This window comes from Trematomus bernacchii, unplaced genomic scaffold (assembly GCF_902827165.1).
Source record: "Trematomus bernacchii unplaced genomic scaffold, fTreBer1.1, whole genome shotgun sequence".
NCBI classification, from domain to species: domain Eukaryota; kingdom Metazoa; phylum Chordata; class Actinopteri; order Perciformes; family Nototheniidae; genus Trematomus; species Trematomus bernacchii.
Window position 1 is genome coordinate 378411 of NW_022987469.1, and position 22505 is coordinate 400915.

At 39.0% G+C, this 22505-nt stretch overlaps 1 protein-coding gene across 1 annotated transcript; it reads left to right on the plus strand.

The window, feature by feature from the left end:
- Positions 1 to 1043: 1043 nt before the first annotated feature.
- Positions 1044 to 22186, plus strand: asip1 (agouti signaling protein 1). Its single transcript, XM_034144389.1, has 4 exons — positions 1044 to 1302; positions 20491 to 20662; positions 20795 to 20844; positions 21054 to 22186. The coding sequence occupies exons 2-4, from the start codon at positions 20497 to 20499 to the stop codon at positions 21207 to 21209; spliced, it is 372 nt and encodes a 123-aa protein (XP_034000280.1). The 5' UTR covers positions 1044 to 1302; positions 20491 to 20496; the 3' UTR covers positions 21210 to 22186.
- Positions 22187 to 22505: the final 319 nt, after the last annotated feature.

Consider the following 22505-nt stretch of genomic DNA (forward strand, 5'->3'; position numbering starts at 1 on the left):
TTTTGGAGTCGGTAAATAATTTGGTCTGTAAATGCACTAATAAGCCTTTGTGTCCCCCGGGGGACCTAAAAGACAGAAACAGCAATTAGGTTTTCTAAGGCTGATTTCAATTAGTGATCCTATCAAGCTGAAATTGACCTTCAAACTTTCCATCTGTTGCTTGGCCAGACCTGATGTGAACTGTGTGTGTTTGTTTTAGATCTACTTAAGATACAATACACCCATTTCCATCAATCATTCTGTGTGCTTTTTTAAGAGTTGCACTATATTTTCGTATATAGGGTATTATTTATGGACAATCTGACTGGCTGATTTAAAGCCAAACCACCAACAAAGAGCCAATTTTGCTGATCTATTAAAGATCGGCTGAACTTTTCATCAGGCGCCATCAGGTTATAATTTAAATGTGCCTAATACATTTGTTATGGCTAAGTACACACCTTCCTATCAGTTCTACTTTATATGTGCTAATTAGCATAATGTTAGCATAATTAAATGCTAAAAGATAGTCAATTTGCTAAATATTAGTATATTGTTATTGCCCAGATGCTGTCATGCTAGTGTTAGCATTTAGCTCAAAGCTCACTGGCTGCAGTCTCTTAGTCTTGTTCAAGTTTTCATTGTCACTTCCACCAGTGTGAACACACTGTTAGACTATTGTGGTCTGGAATTGGGATGTAGCCAGTGTTGTATGTCCAGAAGGCCAATCTGGGAAATGTAGGAAGCCACCAATATATCACGATCAGATCTGTGGGTAACATGGAGAATTTTTCCAAAAGGCCAACTTCTCGTCCTCCAATATGAGCAACAACGGAAACACCTACCAGAAACAACACTTCTGGAAGTCTCTTTGACATTTATCTGTACATCTTCTGCATAGATTGACCTTTCCCATCCCCCAACCCACTGCAGTGCTGGTCCCGCCTCCACTACAAACCTCCCATTATGTCTTCATCATCAACAGAGGGCAAGGTACCAAAGAAAAAAAGAAGAAACAGAGGAGAGGGGGATAAAAGGAGGGCTGGTGAAAGAAAAACCTTTTATAAGGAGAGGACGAACCACAGTGAAATACAAACAGAGAGAAAGAAGAAGTGAAACAAGACACACAAGAAGATACAAACCACAAAATCAGAGGTGTGGTGAGGAAGGACAGAAGGGAGAGTAGAGACTTGTGGACCAAAGAGGCAGAGAAATAAAGACGTGCAGTGAGGAAAGGGGGCTAAAAGGAGGGCGGCTCACTATAAAAACGTCTAGAAACTAAAAGCTTGCCAGACTGAGAGACAGCGGACCCTGCAACCACAGGTAAGGCAAGCAGAACATTTGATTTGATCTTGTCTTTTTCCCAAAAATTCCAAGAAAACAAGCGATGGAGATAAACAGAAAGAAAAGTATGAACACAGATGCTGAACAACTTGCAGCATTTAAAAACACTTTATTTTATGGTCCTCATGATTAATCTCTGTTGTCAGAGATGAAATTGCTGAATTTAGTAATCATACTCAGTGAGATCGTAAAAAGATTTGTCAGAAATATTTCCCTGTTTGCCAGCTGCTTTGAAAGGATTCTCCAGCTGTGGCATGTAAAGTGCAGTGGGTGCGACTCACAATTCAAATGAAAACAAAAGTTTTTGTTCAATGTGTCTAATATTCAGATCGCTTTCGTCATGTGTTTTTTCGCTCATTCACTGAGAAAAAGCTGGGAAGAGGTCGATCGGGTTGTGAATTCTTACGGAGAACCGTAAGCGTTTTCAGAAACTCCTATAGTAAATCCCTGTGTAATTAAGAAGGTTTAAAAAAAAAAAAACTCATGCCTTTACATGTATTTATGTTACTGTGAGATGTGCAAAAAATATGAGCGTATTCTTCCTGATGCAGTTTGTCAGGGCTCCGTATATCGCATTCACGATCTGCTGTCAGCAATCTTCAGTACTGTGTGTCCAAGGGGGAAAGAAAAGCTGTTGCTCTCAAGTTTTCTGTTTAGAGATAGCAACCTGTTTAAAGTTGTGCAGCACTGAAAAACTGAAAAGTATTCATACATTTCATATGGAACATGTGCCATACAAACATATTATTTAAAGCAAGATATAACATTTATACAATTATAATATTGTATTCAATGTGTAGGTTTATTCTATGACCTGTAACTGTGCAACTAAAAGTAAGTATTAAGGTCAATGAAAAATTAAGTGAGGTGTTTCAACAATTACACTTAGGATAAATAAATTCATATTTTATCATATGGGATTAATATTGAATTATTGCTTTTTGAAAATGTTGAAAAAAAGGGTTTTAAAGTATAATAATTGTATAGTTTATGCAATAAAGTGAATTCTGCAATCTCACTTATGATACAAAAAAGTGAGAATTAACAAATATATTATTTTAAAATTGAAAAAGAAAATGCACGTTAACACATTTTTCTATTACTTTGTTGAACTAATGCCGTACGTTCTGCAAGATGGTTTAGCACTACAACTAAATAAATAAAAAATAGAGAGATTCTGCACAATGTTGCATAATACGTTTTCAGTATCAAGAGATAACTATTTTTTATCACACTACAATCTTGACATTTTAAGTATAACTCAAAATGTATCAGTTGTCGTGCATTGTAAAAATCTAATAATCTTTGTCTGTAATTTAGAATAAAATACAGATTTAGCTGTAAAACATAAACTTTATAAAGTAGTAACTTTAAATATATAGTTCATCTGCAATGAATAATATTGAACTGAACTATGGGGATATATTGTAGGTAAAGCTAAATGATAAACAAAGTTCCATGATGAGTGTATTTGTTCTGTTGTCGGTGCCACTGGTTTGTACATTGAGGAATGCTTGTTACACAGCGTCATTTAGAAAGTTGATCCCTGCTGATCTTCATCCATAAGGCTCTCATCCGCTGAGGCACTAAGGTCATTAAAAGGTAAATCAATGAAGCAGCAGCTTAATCCGAGCATTTATCTAACGTAAAGACACTCAGATGACTTAACATGTGGTTAAGAGTTTATATTATGAGCTCATTCTTAAAAAGTGTTAGTTTGCTTTGATTTCAAAATTTGGTATCCGAACGACGAGGATTGAGAGGATCAGAAGAAGAGACGTGATCTTCCTCTGACCTTTCAACAACTACGTCCAGATGTGAAACTCTTCCTGCAGAACGTAAAGGAAACTCGGACTGTCATGCACTTAGTATCCTCCGCTGTGATCACAATTTTCCTAGAAATAAACGGCCTGTGATGCGTAAGATTTTCATGGATTTAATTTGAATGTTGAGTCATGACGGCTCAACATCAAAATGCTCTTGCAGTTTTGTGGCCTGTTTTTTAACTGTGGTGCTGTTTTCTGTCAGGGAGGAGCAAATGCTTAAGGGAAAAACAATTATTATAGTATGAAACACAACAAAACTTTAAAATGAAAAAATCATGTCGTTACTTATTAGCACATTGAAGAAACCAGATCACCCTTATTACTCAAACCCTAATCTGTTGTTGCAGTAAGGTGGACATGTTTCCATGCACTGTTGTATCCTGGATACTGGGACATCTGTTGTGCATGCATCAGGTACTTTAATGATTTATTAGTGATACAAAACCCTGACTCCTGATGTGTGTGTGCTCCATACTCAAAGTGCATTTCCGTCACACTGTGTCCGAATTGATTTATTTTCAAATCAAGAGGATATTTAGTGTCAGAGTTAATGTTTGTCAGACTTTAAATTGAATTATTTTAAATACAAGGATTCATTGTTAAACAGCTTCACAGCAATATGTTCCCTCTCAGATCTTTGTTCCGGCACAGACACCCGGTTACCCGTACACGAGGCCGAGACGACCTCTTTCTTCTGGTGTAATGTACCCGGGGAAACCAGGTGTCCCTGATTACAGAGACCAGGTCTCTCGTTTACATGATCTTCAAAGGAAAAAGTCTTGTTACATGTAGATTCTGTAATTGAATGAAAGAACAAAACGTTCAAATAACTGATCATACTAACAAGTATTGTGTGTAATATTTAGTGCCTGAGACTTATCTTATTTTCTGTCCCAAAGAGCTCCATTGATTATTAATCAATGAAGCCCAAAATACACAGTGATGCTGCCACTAATACTCACTAAAGCACCACATGTGGATTAATCCGCCGTTGAAAATAGTTCCCAACAAATTCATAGTTTCCTCCTGTTTCACTAATTAAAATAACACTGACCAGAGGTTTTAGCAAATTATGTTTCAGGAAATTTGTCGAAAATAATAAAAAAAAAAAAAAAAAGTAAATGTCTTTATGGAACTTAATCCTAATTTGAGCAACTAAAAGGGAAAGACCCTCACACTGAAAAAACCAGGGGGAGATCTCGTTCCCATTAAAGACGGAGTCATAGTTGCACTTCCCTAAATGAGGTTCAGTATCAGAAACACACAGAAACAGATGCACACACCAATACAATCAACACAATACAAAGATCAACCAAGGTTTTTTCATTTGTGGCCAGATTTAAGTGCAACAGTGAAGACAAAATAAAAACACTTTAAAACAGCAGCAAGAAATGATCAGCTCCATCAGTTCTGTTTTTACGACTCTCTCTTCTGGCCTCTATCCGTTCTTCTTATTGTCCTAACATGCTGTGATGGGATAGAAAATATTGCTTATTGCTTCTGCAGACAACTCCCCGTTATTACCTGTTGGCACAGACATTTTACGACTTTAACCCATCCTGGGGAGTTTTTTTGAAATCCTGACAAGTGGGAAATTAAATATCAACAGTTATTAAAGTGAGATGCTTTTACTTTAATAAGCTGAATAGGAAATAAAGGAAAAGTGAAAAGGTCCACACCCCTACATCCACTGAAACAGATGAACGCCTACATTTGTTGTGCTTGTCAAAAATAATAATAAAATAAAAACACAAGCCTATTTGATTGATTTGAAATAAAACTAAAATATTTAAATAGTAAACTTCAGTTTTTTCAATGATCATTGTTAGGGTTACTTGCTTTTCAATGAACAAATACATTTATTATACATTACATTTTATGAGGTAAATATCGCCAATACTTTTATTTGTATCCAGAACAAAACATTTGTATCATGTAACTGTGTCTCTTATTTTGAAAAAGAGTACTTAATCCATTAACTTTATGGTCATTTACTTTACTTTTTTATCCAGAACACTTTATTTTTTACAGAAGTACTCAATCCACTAAACATGGATTAATGAAAGACATCTTTATTTTTTTAATCAACATACTTCTAAAGATGTATTTGAGGTCAGATATTATCATAAGTTCTTGATTAATTTACAAGGGGACATCCAAAAATGTAAGGGAACCCATTTTTTCTAAATACTTTTGTAATTATAATAATGTATGTGCACATGTGGCAGCACTAACAGATGAAAGGAGCAGACCCGGATGATAGACGGGACACACGTAAAAAACTACCGTCGCACAGATTCACCCTCCGGAAGTAGTAGCCGCAAATCTGCCAGTAATTCCTCTCCTGTCCTTTATAGCGCCTCACTGAAAAGAGAATTAACGCAGATTGAATTTTTTTATGATTGTTTTACGATCTCTTAACAAAAAGAGGAAGATTGTGCCACAAAGAAGTACTTCCCACATGCTGACCTTTGAGTTTTCTCGAGAAGGAGATTATTATTTAGTTTGCTTTGTAGAAACACAAAGCCATACAATGTTCACTCAGGAGCCTAAAAGTCACATTGTTGAATATATAGCAGTCCTATATTCCTTTTCATATGTGCAATTCAAGCTGCTTAACAATATGAAAAGATATCAATTTAAAATATATTTTTTGGATTAAAACCCGCAATTGTCTTTACTACTTGAGATTGGATTAAAACAGATTTTTATCCTGAATCTGTCATTTTTTTCAATTTTTAGTTGAGAACATAACAAATTCAACACAGTAATAGAAATACAAGTTCTTATAAAAACACAAATATACAATATAATGTCAAAGCAAAATGCATCTAAAATACACGGCTTACATTAAAAAAGACAAATAAGATAAATATGTTAAAAGATAAAAATTCACAATCATTGATATTTTTCTTTTGAGCTTCAGGTTTCAAATGAAATTGTAATCATTCTTATCAAACAATAATGATAAATGTATTTATTTGGAAAAGTGGCCATCATATTAGAATCAGTCTCAATTATTTTAGCAATGAACCATCTCTGAAATGTGTAAACGTTCCCATTTAAGGTGAGCATAGGTCATAGGTCCAATAAATGTGAACTCTTACATGTTCAGCTGGTTTCTGGCTTTCTCACGTCATTTACTGTACCCCTGAGATGTGCTCGGAATAACAGAGCACCAAATGCTCAGTATCAGCAGCGTGAACACATTTTTAAACTGTAGATTTTTGTTTGTTTGCTTGTTTATATTTCTACCACCTTACAGAGCTTGAAATCACTCCGCAGTGAGCTAGCTTGTAGGCTTGTATTTGTTTTTCACAGCAATTGTACAGTTTGATTGAGACTCACCGCTCTGATTATCCTGTTTCCAGCTGATCCTAAACTAACTGATAAACCTACTGTGTGGAAGTGCATTATTCTGCAGGCTGTCAACATCCTACGCACAATTCAACCTTTCCTTTGTGTTGTTTGTGAAACATGGAAATCCTTTGCCGTAAATCTAAGCAGAAGCTGAACTCAGTGAACTCAGAAGCTGAACCCTGTTTGAAAAGGATACAAACCTTTTCAAACAGGCAGCAAGTGTTCAAATCAAAATATAGATTTTGGTGTATTATTTCTTAGTTCTTATAAATTCATCACATTAACAGGAGCTACATAGAGACAGTTAACCAGCGCACTGTGGACTGATGTGAATTTAGTTTGTCAAGATAGACGAAAGTTGTTGATCCTTGAGTTTGACACCCCTGGTCTAACCGTTACATGTAATAGTTTACAGCCCAAACCTAGTTAAGCTGCCTTGTATTTTTGATAAAAGCTGTTTTAGTTTAACTCACAGTTTTCTTAAATTATTATATATTTTTTGGTGAATGAAACACCAATCTGCAGCTTCTGCAACAGAGTAGATCAAATTAAAAAAGGGACCCCGTGTGTTTACTTACACTGTAGTTGCTGTGTGTGTGTGTGTGTGTGTGTGTGTGTGTGTGTGTGTGTGTGTGTGTGTGTGTGTGTGTGTGTGTGTGTGTGTGTGTGTGTGTGTGTGTGTGTGTGTGTGTGTGTGTGTGTGTGTGTGTGTTCACACAGAGTAGATAGGGATCATTGGATAAATCCTTCCCAATGCAATTCAGATGTTCCTTGTTATTATGGCCAGAGCCACCCAGCATGACCACCTTTCGTGTGAAAACAGGTGTTCATAAGTTCCAGAAAAAATGTGTTTTCCTTAATTTAATGTTTAAATGTTCTGACTATTGCCATTCCTAATATTAAATGTATTGCACCAGGATGAACATTTCTATCAATTTGTTTGTCTGATAAAAAGTAATATTTCTTAAATTAACTTCTTCTTCTTCTTCTTCTTCTTCTTCTTCTTCTTCTTCTTCTTCTTCTTCTTCTTCTTCTTCTTCTTCTTCTTCTTCTTCTTCTTCTTCTTCTTCTTCTTCTTCTTCTTCTTCTTCTTCTTCTTCTTCTTCTTCTTCTTCTTCTTCACTTGTTGAAGGTCATATACCAACTATTTAAATAAAAATAATTGGACAAAATAAAAAAAACGAACTTGCAAGAAAGTTTCTCGTTCGCACAAGGGTTAACGCATCCTACACACGGTTCCGTTGGAAGCTTCAACGGAGACGCTTCCCATTCACTTTGAATGGGGTGACGTCACGCTTTGCCAAACTGAATTGTGGTTCCGTTGCTTCGCTTTGCCTTCGTTGCTCACGCTGAAAGTTGAGAAAAGTTCAGCTTTTCAAGCGTCGACGGAAGCACCAGCCGATCAAATGATATGGCAGTACAAGCACTAGCCAATCAAACCGCGTGCTATGTGTGTCCGGACGGGAGATTAATGTGATTGGTTGTTGGTATAACTTTGAAATATAACTAAATTAAAGTATGTACTGTTTTTCCCCACATAAACATAACAGTCTGCAGTGAGCTGGTGGTCTCCTGTACGCTCTGGCGACTTTCTTGTGAGCACGAGGTTTTTTTTTAGGTTTTATTTTTTGACATGTCCCTTTGGGGAACATCGTACTCCTCCCTTTCTCTTCCCGAGTTCTTTTTTTTCCATTCAGGTTTTTATTTTCCTAAAGTGAGGATTGTCGGAGGGCGGCGTATGCTGCACAGATTGTAAAGCCCCTGTGGTACATTTGTGTAATTGGGCTGTATAAATCAAATTGATATGTCCTGATTTGAAACCGTTACCATCTGTCTGTTTGCTCTGCAGTCTGTGTTTAACTACACTCTTCTCTTTACTCTAATAAATGCTCTAATCTAATGAAGGTATGCCCCCTGTAAACACAGCTTCATCCTTTTTCCAATTTAAAATTGACAGCTCATAATCAGGAATGATCATTCCCAGTTTATAAATGATTAAATCATTTACAGTTCTTAGTGAGACACTGATGCAATGCTGTATTTTATACTTCTGATAATCCGACTCATTACTTTTGGATTATTACAATTTAAATTCTTATCAAAACAGTGTTTGGGGGGCATATGCTTTATGTGCAGTTTTATAAGAGCTAAAAAACACAAATATGAATGTATAAACACTTTTGACTTATGCAGGTTTCGCCAACTCAAATTTTAGACTTTTTAAGACCACTTTGAATAGAATTTAAGACCTATTTCACGGCAAGAAAGTATGAAGGAAAATTGCTATGAAAGAAGAAATACGTCCCATAATTACTTACAAAGCAAATGTATTCATGTTCAACATAAGAACAATGACTGAACATAACAGCATAACAGTGTTAGCCAAAAAGTGTGTGTGTGCTTGTGTGTGTGTTAGGGCTGTGCAATTAATCGTATTTTAATCGCAATTACGATTTTGGCCTGCCACAATTACAAAAACAACATAATCAAAAAAAACTATTATTTAGCTTTGCTAGGTTGTGACAGTGCACTACAACATATTTGATCTAATTAATTTTAGTCTTATTATTTTGTATTTATCATATGTATATGTTTAGTAGCTTGTGGAAGTGCGCTCCAAAATATTTGTTGATCTTGTTTATTGGTATTTATTATTTTGATATTATTTATTTAAATATATCATTTATTTAATTAATTTGTCTATTGGTTTTTCAGTTGAATTATACGTTCAGGGTAATCAACAGTTAAAAAGATACTGTTCAAATTATTATTTGTTTTAAAGTTCAATAAATGGATGTTTTCAAAGTCAATGAATAATCGTGATATCAATTATTGACCAAAATAATCGTGATTATGATTTTTGCCATAATCGAGCAGCCCTAGTGTGTGAGAGAGAGAGAGAGAGAGAGAGAGAGAGAGAGAGAGAGAGAGAGAAGAGAGAGAGGAGAGAGAGAGAGAGAGATAGAGTAGAGACGAGAGAGAGAGAGAGAGAGAGAGAGAGAGAGAGAGAGAGAGAGAGAGAGAGAGAGAGATCCGGACCGAACTGCAAATCAATCCGGACCGAACCCTGTGTCCCATTATAAAAAAAAAAAAAAATTCTGATTCTGATAAATTAATGTACATCATTGTGTACGCGCGTCTTGTGTCTGACGCATTGTGAGAATGAACGTGCATATATATGTACTTGTGTGCGCGAGCGTGACACGCATTGCAGACCGCAAGTTAACCGCAAGTTTACCTTGACTTTCTAATGCTTCTAATGCCTTTTTTGCCGAGGTTCAAGGCGTTGGCTACAGACAAACAGTGCCATTTCTCCCACTAGTTCAAGCCACCATACTGTATGTATGTATTGAATGTGTGTGTGTATATTACAGGGGCGCCGTTTGCTGACAGGCAAGGCAGGCAGGTGCTTGGACCAGAAGGGGGCCCCAAAAGAAGGTAGATTAAGAAGGTCCACAGCAACGACAACATGAAACACCCCTTAATTTACTGCAAGGACATGTCGGGAAAACCCCTCAAGGGGGCCCCATGCATAGAGCGCCGTAAGAAACATTTTCTTAATTTCAGCTTCGTTGCTCCGCTCCGGGGGGGGGGTCCGGATCGGTGACTTTACCGATCCGGACCAGTGACCTTGTATAAAGTTCACAAGTGGACCTTTAATAAAAAAGTTTGAGTACCCCTGAACTACGGTATTTAGCGTCTACAGCACCTCCGCTTTTAGGGTTCACGTCGAAGACCCAAACGTCGCCCGGAGGTCCCCGGTGTTGTTGCGGGAGCGGCTGCACTAGCTAACGCTGCAGTAGCTAACGCTACATTAGCAAAACAAACGCTAATTTCTTTTGCAAAAGGTGCAGCGGGCTTCAAACACGTTCCCCTCCACTGGTTTCAACCAAGCACTAAATTCGATGTTTTCCAACCAAATACGGTTGAACTTACACTTCCCCATATTTATTTGTAAGTAGATTCGAAGAGACATGAGTTTCTGACTGCCGCTAGCTGAAGCTTGGTTGCTAGGTTACTAGCTGGGTGTTCTCCGATAAGGGCCCGGGGGAAACAAAGTTAGTGATTACTGGTTCCATGTTGATTTATTTCAATACAGATTGTTGGGGGGAACTGAAAGTCTCTTACCGTACTGGTTACTTTGCAGCCCGGACATTTCCCCCAAAACACATTTTAGACGTGATCGCAACACAGAAGTACCTTTCAAATCCCATCATTTTTAAGACCTTCTAAATCATATTTAAGACCTTTTTAAGGCCTTAAATTCAGATTATCAAATTTAAGACTTTTTAAGACTTTTTAAGACCCCGCGGGAACCCTGTATAAAGATGTGATGGCTATTTGCACCCATACTTGAACATATGTGTAGCATTGTGGATTCTACATATAGATATATGTTTTTGTAATACTTAACATTTGAGTAGGTGATTAAGAAAAATGGTGTAAAACCTGTCACGTCTATATTACATTTCAATATTTTCCTAAACAGAAAATGTTTCTCTTCCCTCCTCAAGATAAAGATTTCTCATGAAAATGTATTGCTTGGGGAAATAATCTATCAATTTAAATGGGAAAAAAGCCAACATCTGCAAAGACTACTCAATTTTTACCTACCAAAGAACACTTAAGAATATAACAAATGTGTGTAAACTCACTTCACAGGAGCTCTCCTTTCAGCACCACTAACAGCTGCACCAGAGAAGCAGTGACATTCAAACTGTTCACATGGGAAACAATCATTTTAGTTTTATGAACTTTCAGCCTGAGCTGTAAGTGGCAGTCACTGTTTTTTCAGGTCAAATTCCCATACTGGCATCTTATATTTCTGCGTTTTGGTTTAATTCCTGCAATGTATGTTGTCACTGCAATCTAACCGCTTAAGGCTTCCCATGAAAACTGTCCAAAACCAATGTTTGAAAGCAGTCTCAGATTGGCTGTATTGGGCTGCAATACAATAACTTCATTCAGTGCCCAAACAGTACGCACCAGAGCTTTATAGAAATAGATTTGAGTTGGTTTGTGAAGGCACCCTAAATGCAGTTTGAGTAACCTGCAAATCACCTGCGATGATTGAATGTTTCTACTGTCCACACATCTGCACATGTTTTTGTTGGTTGTTAACTTCCCCACCGATGTTTCTGTCATTGTTTCACCTCTTTAAATCAGCCCGCTTTGAAACAGATCAATGCACCCAAGTGTGGTTTCCAAAACCTCATGAGAAACAGCCACTCTGATCCTCTGTTGACGCTTTAAAGTCGAAACAGACGCTGGGCAGGAGATGTATCAAGGTGGTTGGAGGTGCTGTTTAACATGTACAATGTGTGAGACATTCTTGCTCAATGCTTTCAAAATGTATTTTGTGGGTTTTTTAAACACTTTCCTGCTTCAGAGGTGGCTGCAAAGACTTTTGTTTTCTCCTGCTTTACAAAGAACAGTGACTGTGATCATCTTAGACTCAGATCTGTTTACTACTGACCCAAAAGCTGTCATCGATGAAAAGGAGTCAGGTTAAAAGCCTAAATTGGATAAAGACATGGTCCACAATGTGTCCCAGCTTTTCTTGCTATTCGGCCAGGCACGGCGCCAGGATTTTTTTCCTCCTGGTGCTAAGGTGGGGCTAGACCAATAAGTGGGGGTGCTAAGAAAATAGTCGAGTTTCAGGACTTCAGTTTCTTTATAAGGAAGTTCTCGTTGTTTTCCTTAGAATCCGATGCAGCTCAAAGCATCATTGAATCATATGCAGTTTTAACTGAGTTTTGCCAAAGAATATTCAACAAATGTAACAAACAAACATTTAGCATGATCCACCAAAAGAGATGCCAAATTATTCACTGTTATAACCATTTAATAAATGGGGCGAAGCCTGCGAGCTAGTTCAGGCAGTCAACTCGAGCACCAATGATGCATTAACACGTGACGCACCTCGTCCCTCTTACAACCAACCAAACATATTCTCGTAAATCTGCCGCTCTATTTAAGCTCCCAGGTCTGCTGCCTCTGCCTCGCTATGCTGCTGATGTTGCTGCTGCTGCTGCTGCTTCCACACTGCTGCTGCTCGCCTGCCCCCCCACCACCCCAGCTTCCACCTGTAGGCTCGGGGGATAGTTATCTAATCATCACTTAATGTTCTATGTAAATCTGTGGAGTGATGAGGCCCGGGCCTAGACGCCAAACTCAACTCTATGCTACTTCTAATAAACATATCAAAGAGAAACACATGAGTTGTCTGACTGAAATAAAGTTTAGAAACACAAACTGTTTTTTCAGCATCATAATACACAATGGGCCTTTCTCATTTCTCTAATTCCCCTCCTCGACTGCCCTCCTCTTTTCTTAGTCCCGCCCACAGGAGATGCGAGCGGAGGAATCGAGGAGGGGAACCGAGGAGAGAGGAGGGGAAGCAGCAGGCGGTTAGAGAAATGAGAACTCCTCTCCTCTGAGCGGTCATTTTAAAGAGACGTCCATTAATGATGACAGGAGGCACAGCAGCCCGCTGTCTGATGGACAGATGTGTTCATGACGACTTATATATTTACTTTGAATTCATTCACAGTGCGGTATAATGAGACAATAACAGGCTACAGATGCGGACATACACACACATATATATTTATATAAATATATACAATTTCAGATTCAAACAAGTATGAGAGCACTCTCATAATAACGTAACACAATCAGAGACTCCGGTCGCTACAATGGGGAAATTAAATTACGGGCCAAAAGTTTTATTTACAAGTATTAAAAGTAAGCATAGGACACCAAACCAACTGAGACCTGTCTGTCTGCCACACACACACACACACACACACACACACACACACACACACACACACACACACACACACACCACACACACACACACACACACACACACACACACACACACACACACACACACACACACACACACACACACACACACACACACACACACACACACACACACACACACACACACAGCTCCTAAAGCATATAATATATCAGGATACATTTATTATGTGAAGCACTAAATGGTTTTAGAACAATATCGACTCTTTGTTTGTAGATATCTACTATAGTGAAATGGAGTTGAGCAGACTATAAGTCTATAATGTTCACTCACAACTGAACATTGATTTAAAAGATTATTGTTGATGACAAACTAACAACATCGGTGAGGGATATTGTCCTGATTCACAGTAGAACATTCGTAACGAGGTTTCGACGGGCGCACTTTTAAAAATTGCCCAACCTCTTAAAGGTGGGGTAGGTAAGTTTGAGAAACCGGCTCGAGATACACTTTTTGTTATATTCCATGGAATGCTCTTAACATCCCGATAGCAATGAATATCTGAAGTGCTTTGACAAAAAATCCATAAAAAAATGTCATCTGTGGAAGCCGTAGTACTGTAAAAAGCACGACCAATCATTTTAGCCGGCCCGGCTAAAATAACTGGATGGCCTACCTGCCTGTCAGCCTTCCATCTGTGCACAAACTTATCTCGTGCCCTCATTGGTCATGTGCGTGTTCGTGTGTGTTGGAGGAGGGGCTCTGTAAGGAAGTGGCAGATTTTTTCCGGTTGTGTATTTTCAAATTCTAGCGCACTCGAGCTGGTTTCTCCAAAATTACCTACCCTACCTTTAATTTCACATGAAATATTTATAATACATAAATAAATGACTCGCCAGTGTTGTTTTAAAAAACGACGATGCGTCTGTTGTTGTGGTTCAGTGCAAACTTTGCGCTGTATGCTGGCAATGGGTGGTACGACATTATGTGACTAATGATACGTTCAAGTGTTTCTCGGAAAAATCCAATATTTGTGTATTACGGATTTAGGAGTTGTTCCGACTATAACTTTTGAGAGGTAGGCCAATGTGGAAACAACATAGATGGTACTTTTTTCCCCCTTTTTTTCCTTTTATTTGTACAGAGAGTTTAAAAAACAGATTGATAGTTGTTGCATTAGCGTACAGTATGTAACTTTTTTACCGCTGTATATTCCAAATGACACCTGATGGGGCTGAACAGGGGCTACCCAGATTTGTGACGGGGCTTTAGCCCCAGTTAGCCCCGGGGTAGTGCCGTCCTTGTATTCGGCCAAATGAACAATTCACCCCTGCATTGTTTTACATGTATCAATGGGAATTTACTGCAATTGAAGGTGTATATTTAAAATAAAGTGGTTTGGGAAAATAGCAAACTGATCCTGACACTACAGTAACTATGACTTTAGAGCATTCCTACCGTAAAGTACCACTGGCCCGCTGGAAACATGAATTATTCAGGACTGTGTCATAATTTTCTTTGATAAATGAAATAAGTATAGAGCTGCAGTTTGAGGCGTGTTGCTTTAGGGACTGTACAATAGAGGATGTTGGTGTATGTGGGGAGAGGGGGAGTTCTTAAGTTTGACTTAAAACCGTGTCCACTAAAATAAAATAGCTTTTGGAAAAACGTATTTTTCCATTAATTAACAAAAAAAGGCAAAGCACACAACATGTAAAGTAGGTTGATGTATATTATCTTTGTGTTGCCTTTTTTTTGTCCTTAAGACAAAACCGCTGTCTTTTTATAAGCAATAATTAAGCTATGAGTCAATCACCGTTTTTTTGTATTTATTTTCGTAAATTGTAACTGCTTGTAAAAGCACAATAACACGTTGGCCTATAGATGAGTGTAACACCTACGTCACTTCCGGGCGAAAATTATGGCCCCGCCCACTTTTCCAACTAGTGTAGGCAGCTGCCGTCTGATATCAAGGATATGGAATAAATACTCAAATGGCTTGCCATACAGTTTGCAAGAGCGCAGGTACTTGCTTTCAAGCAGAACAGGGGCAAACAAACTTAGCGGGAGTGTTTACGTGTTTGGCGTAATGACGTACAACGTCCTCGACAACTTCTGTAGTCCTATTCAGCTACTTGTTAACAACCATCGTTTTTCAGACACGTAAACTCTTCAAAAATCACCAGTGGGGTCACTGCTGAGTGCTGATGTATTTAATGTCGTAGAACAAAACGTGATCCGTCTCTTAAATTTGTGTCAACCACAGATCTTATTTCCAGCTATTTTCCAAAATCCTATGGAGAAATCCCATTGACTCTGAGACGAGGGAACCGGAAGTGGTAAAATGCTAACTCACTTCCGGGTTTTAGGACTCGTTCCTGCACCACTCTATTCTGGGCAGCAAAGACGTGAATAAGAAGTGAAATTACAAATTCTATAATGTAGGTAAAATTGTACATTTTCCACCTACTTTTCATCTTAACTGACGCTTGGTGGCCAAGTTCATTTTCATTTGAAGTTTTAGTGCAGTCTGAAAAACATTATTTCTGAATGTGATCTTTTTATGTTTTGTCATTAAAGAGGAAACTGGATAAAATGGTTAAATATGTCTGCAAAGATAATATTATTGTAGGAGTTCTGACCCAGATGTATCACTCCTATTTCAGTTAACACAACATCAATGATTGGTGTAACTAAGGTGTACAAGCTGTCTAGACAATAGCCGCGTTCACACCGGAGTACTTTTCCCCGTACTTTTCGCGTTTAGTTCTGTTAGAACCCCTTATGTCGCGTTCACACCAAAAAGAGTACTTAATGCCGGGAACTTTTACCCCCATTTTTAGTGCCTGCTGAGAGATGGTACTTTCCTGGGGGAAAAAAGTGCCCCAGTTCTGATTGGCTGGGCGAATTGCAAACCACGCCCCGTAAAACTCTGAAATGTTTTGTAGAGCCGCCATTTTATTGTCCTCGCATTAGCATTATTAGCATTCGCCCAGCGCACAAACGCAGAGAGACTAACTTATGGCAACACAAAATAAAACATGGGAGCGGTGGAGATGAGGAGGTGTCGGCGTTCTGGCGATTTACTCGGAAGGCTTCAGTAGAAGCTGCTGGGAGTCCCAGCAGCTTCTAAGCCAGTCCCCAACTCCGGGGACTTCCGGCCGGGGTCTTCGGGTGGCAGTATACGCCGTGAAGTTGTTTGCGGCCTGCCAGTAAACCCAAAGCAGAAGAAGACGAAGTGACGTCAGCGGCTCATTTGCGTAATCTTCCCTCAGGGAACTTATTCCGGTGTGAACGCGATCTGTACTAAGTGCCCTGGGGTAATAAGTGCCGGGGCACTAAGTGCCGGCACTAAGTACGGCAAAGTACTTGGTGTGAACGCGGCTAATAAGGGTAATTTTGGCACTAAAAAGTAAATCCAGGGATCCCAATGAGATTCCTGCCAAATACAGTGAATCATCCTGTATTAACAGAAAACTTTACAGATTATGTGTTCTTGTGGGTTATCTGTCGCCATCTGTCGCCACTTTTTTAGTTTTTTTCAGACTCTCTAAACTCTCTTCCTGTAATCCACAATCAGCTCCTTGGTTTTGCTGATGTTGAAATTGAGGTTGTTATCCCAGGTGTGAGAGGGCAGTGTGAATGGTGAGAGCTATGGCGTCGTCTGTGGACCTGTTTGCTCTGTAGGCAAACTGCAGGGGGTCCAGAGAGTCAGGGAGGGAGGAGGTGATGAATGTTTTGACTAACCGCTCAAAGCACTTCATAATGATGGAGGTGAGTGCTGCTGGGCGGTAGTCATTGAGGCTGGTGGTTTTAGTCTTTTTGGGGACAGGAATGATGGTGGAGTGTTTGAAACATGTGGGGACTACAGACTGCAGCAGGGACCTGTTGAAGATGTCTGTGAACACCTCTGCCAGCTGAACTGCACACACCCTGAGAACACGGCCAGGGATGCCATCAGGTCCAGGAGCCTTGTGTGGGTTAACCCTTTTAAAGGATTTACACACATCTGCCCTATTTAAAACAAAAGGGCAGTGTAGCTCCTGGTCCCTCTGTACCTCCACAGCCCGGCTGCTCTCAAAGCGTGCAAAAAAACTGTTTAGCTCATCTGGGAGAGATGCGCACGCAGACACTCCCGCAGCACCCCCCGCTGCTCCTTTGTAGTCTGTCATTGTTCTTAGTCCCGCCCACATGTTCCGGGTGTTACAGCCTTTGAAGTCAGATTCCACCTTGTCTTTGTATTGTCTCTTTGCGCTGCTGATTGCTCTCCGGAGTTCATACCTAGATTTCCTGTACTCCTCAAAATCTCCAGCTCTGTGCGTGATAGTGCGCGCTTTCAGCTTGCCACGCACCTCGCCGTTTATCCAGGGCTTTTGATTCGGGAATGTTCGTACAGAAACCTTCGGTACCACGTCATCGATGCATTTCCTAATGACCGTATCGGTGTGTGTGTTGATGTTGTTGTCCTCAAACACACTCCAATCCGTAGATGCAAAGCAATCCTGCAGAGCTGAATCTGACTCCTCACTCCATCGTTGTAGTGTCTTTGTTACCGGTCTGTCCCGTTTAAGTTTCTGCTTGTAAGCAGGCAGCAATAGCAGTGAGATGTGGTCTGATTTGCCGAAGGGAGGGCGAGGGAGAGCCGTCATCTAGCTTATTTTCAATCGATTGAACATTAGCCAGAAGAATACTCGGAAGAGGGGGTCGGTTTCCTTGTTTTCTCAGTCTGACCAGCAGCCCGGCGCGGGACCCCCGCTTGGTCTTCTTCTTGCGTCTCTCAGGTAGGACAGCAACAGGTAGCCATGGCGGATCTCCATTGTCTGTCGGTGGGCTATTGTCCACAAGGTTTCTAATGTTAAGAAGTTCTTCTCTGCTATATTGTATAGCAGAGTTGGTGCGGTCGGCTTGCATGTTGCGAACCATGTTAAAAGCAGACGGCAAAAAGTAAATAAATACTGAAAAAATACGAAAAAGGGCAAAGTTGGAGAGGAGCCAAAAGACAATGTGGCCATCTTCACCGGCGCATTTTTTTCCAGGGGATCAGCAAAGTGGAGGAAACAACGTCACCGGGGAATGGCCCGACACCATTTAAGACCTACCTGGCCGAGTGGCGACAGATAACCCACAAGTACCATTCAATATTTAATACCGCATTTACTACAGTTCTCAATCGAGACCTCCAGTTTTTAAACGTTGGCAGTGTTTAAAGACTGGTTCATGGAAAAGAAAATGTAAATATCTTCTGTGGATATCTTCATAAAACCTCCATCAGTGCTGTCATCATTTTACGTTATGTTGCTGTTGCCGCAATTCCAGCTGTTTGTACACACTAGAAGGGACTATGGTTTTGTTTTAGCAGACGCAATACAGTCATTTTAAAATCAATTTAAAATCACTTTTATGAGTCAAATTGTTGGTTTATGAAGTACGTTGCAGTGTAATAATCTGGATAATGTGCAGTGTCAGGATACTGCTCACACTGGTGTTCTTTTTCAATTAATGACTTTCTCGCTGCATATTATCACTGACATGAAGACCACACACACGCTCACATCTTTCAGAACTTGAGTCAAATACTAAGTAACAGAATAAAGAAAGGTTAACAGAATATTGACTGTTTATTATCTGTTCTGGTTATTTGTCAGCCAAACAAATGAAAATTACATTGTGATCCATTTCAAATTTCCATAAAATGTATGTTGAAACAGTTCATATGGTATTTGCGTCTAGATAACTCTTTTAAGTTCTATGCAAAAAGTGTTTACTCAACCAAGCATAAAGTATTGTTCTACTTATAGCTGCTAATTCTCAGCAGCTGCACTGAAGATGAAGATTAGTGATCATTTCTACAATGTCTGAGGCAGTGGGCACTAATTCCTGCTGCCGCTGCTCAGGGCCTACAGGGTTAGTCTGCTGGCAGGAACACTGGTGATGTCAGTTTCCTGTAACAGATTGTCAAAGCAACGTCATCAGAAAGTAAATGACTAGCAAAAGTAAAACGTTATAGTAAACATCACCACATTGTTAAACACAGAAAGAATTGGACACCATCGTGTTAGATTTGCTAAGAAATATCAGGGACTTGTTATTGTTGCAACAGAACACCAGCTGGCATTCATCAAACTTATTTGCGGATGGCAACACACATTGAAACGATCCGGAAATTACCCGAAGTCAGACCACCCCTTTGTGCTTCCAAAATTCCTAACAAACAAATTGTTGCTATAATGCTTAAGGTGGGTAAGCAGATCTACATGCAGGTACAAATAAATAAAGACAATTAACACCTAAACAAGACATTCAGGACTTTATTGTACTTTGTTTGATGTTGTTATCTTTACCCTGAGATTATCACACAAATACAATTCTATTTGAATAAAAAGCTTCAAATAGGTAGGCCTCAATGCTAAAGAAAAACACTATTATATATCAGTACATGATTTGAAGGCTAATAGAAAATATCCAATAGTAATTGAGATCTTTTTTGGTAATGGGCAGACCGACTCTTCACATTTTGTTTTTGTTATTACTTTACAGGAATACATTTTCGATAGCTCAAGAAAAAGACTGGCGAAGACATACACATTTTAGTAATTACTTGCAAGAAAACCAAGTAATCCTATCCAAACTTCATAACTTTACAAAATGCTCTTACTGACTCTAAATATGTTCTTTGGACTGTTGGGTCAGGGGCAGCACAGCAACAGGAAGCCACCATGAGCAGCACAGCCACTGATCACTTGGTCGTTGGGTTCTTGACATTTATCCAGTCTTTACAACTTCTCAAAGCACTTTACGTAAACATTGCTTCATTCACTCATTCATACAGAGGCAAGGGCTGCAATGCATGTTGCACCTTCTCAAGGAAGCTAAAATTCACACACGTTTGGGAGCCATGAACATGTTTCAGTGGCTGAAATCGATCCCACACGGTACATAGCGGACACTAAAAATATTAGTTCAATAAGATGTTTTTGTAGATTTGTTTGCACATCACCACAACAAATAGGTATGCAGTCATGCAACAACAAACGTATCTATGAAGACATAATGTGAAGGCTAAAGACCAATATCGAAACGTTGATGAGATATTTCAGTGTGGACTAACTGACAGCTTATTTCAAGTGACCTTGTAGTAAGATGATAATTTATTCTCACCTTCTTTCCAAAACAACATACATTTAAGTTTCTTTGTGTGTTCTCTTCCAGAGAAAGATGCATGCCCTCCTGCTGCTGAGCTGCTTAGTCCTCGCTGCAACAGATCACTTCCTTGCCTCCGCCCACATGATCCCTGATGAGAGTCTCGCCACAAATAGGGTTGTGTTATATAACGCTCTGTCTCAAAGCCTTGACATAGCCCCCCCTCCTGTTGTTATTGTAGGTACGTTTGCAAGTTTAACTGTGATTATTCACTTATATGAAGATAAACTATATATGGATACGCAGATGATGCATTTGTTTTTCTTCTCTAAAATTCCTGAAAGCACCTTGATTTTCATATGTCCTTTTTCAGAATTGCCAAAAACAGTGAAGAGGAACAAGAAAACAAAGAAACAAAAAAAGGTATTACCCAAAAATGTACAGAATCAACTCCTATGGTAAAAATCTCTGACAATCTGTCCTTTTTATGCATTGTCACCAAAGCACATAAATATTTCCATATTTTATTTTACTCAAAATGTTTCTCTTGTCAGGCACTGCAGTACTTTATTTTATATCTTATTCTAACAGTATGATGATGTATTGTTGATACTTCTCTCCTTCTCTCTCAGAGAAAGAAGAAGCGCCCTCGTCCTCCTGCTAACTGCGTTCCCCTGGGGGGAAGCTGTAAATCTTCAAACAATGTGTGCTGTGATTTCTGTGCTTTCTGCCAGTGTCGGCTCTTCAGAACTGTCTGCTTCTGTCGGATGGGAAACCCAAGCTGCTGAAAAGCCAGCTGCAGACTAACTTAGCTCCATCAAAGCGAAACTTTATACCAAAGCAAGCCAGTTGAAGTTAACACCATGACAGGTGAATAACTTCTGGTCCTTGGTTTGGTAATCTCAGAATCTATCGGCTATCGGTCTGACGACAGTTACGGTGTTGCCAGCGGATATTGGAATTCCATAGTTCGCCAGTCATCATTAACAGTCAGATTAGGACCTTGAGAGCAGCTGTTTTAGGTCCAGATGACATTTCAATTAATCTATATGAACAGATATCTACGTATGAATGCTGATAAATGAAATAAAAAAGCTAATCAAAGTCTAAATTGTCCTCAGAACAATAGCCGATGGGTTGCGAAATATCATCCAATTCGTTCTGCCTCTCTCCACACTCTCCACACGGACTGTTTACCCGCATGCAACCAACGCTCGCTCAAACATGATTGGTCAACACTTCTTGGACTGCAAACAGAAACCAGAATGCTTCTGGTACCGAAGTCTCATTGGCGACAGATTCTGAATTAATATGCAGATATCTGTTTATAGAGATTATTGGTTTAAAACATTGCATACAATTCACTGCATGAAAGCACTTTATTTTAGAAGACGGCCACACAGTGAACTTTCCTAAACTCTTACAGGATGTACTGCTTATAGGAATGTTATGACACTCACAAACCTTTAGATTTTTATTTTACTCTGATCTTTAAGCACTCAAACAGAAATACATGAATGCACAGTGCAAAAATATATTATAAAGCAGAAGAATAATGTCCATGTACTACATGTTTTATTTAACATTGTTTTTTTTAATAATGTACAAAGTGATATGATTTCACCTATATTTAAAGAGTTATTTGACAACGATTCCCAGGAAAAGACTGAAACCAACAATGTGTTAGTACATCTTGCAATACTTTATGACTTTACCAACTTGTCCCTAACAGAGTCTAACATATTGAAAAATAGAAAAATATAGGAGGAAAAAGATAATTTGTTGAGGGCTCTAGCTCATCGTTGTCAATAAATTCTCAAAGCCATAACAGGAAGAAATGAGAAGGGATACTAAAAAAAATAATAATAATTTAGCTCAGTTAAAAATGTATTCAGACAAGGAATGGTGTAGCATGTCAGGTTTCTCCAAAAGCATTTGTCTTTACCTTTAAATCATTTATAATTTTTCTTTATCAATGCTTTAAATTCTGAGGAATTTAAACTCAGCTCAGAAGTCAGCTCCTTCAGGTTTAAATCCCATTTTTCCTGGGATCCTTTAGGCTGTGATTTCCAGTAAGTAATTGC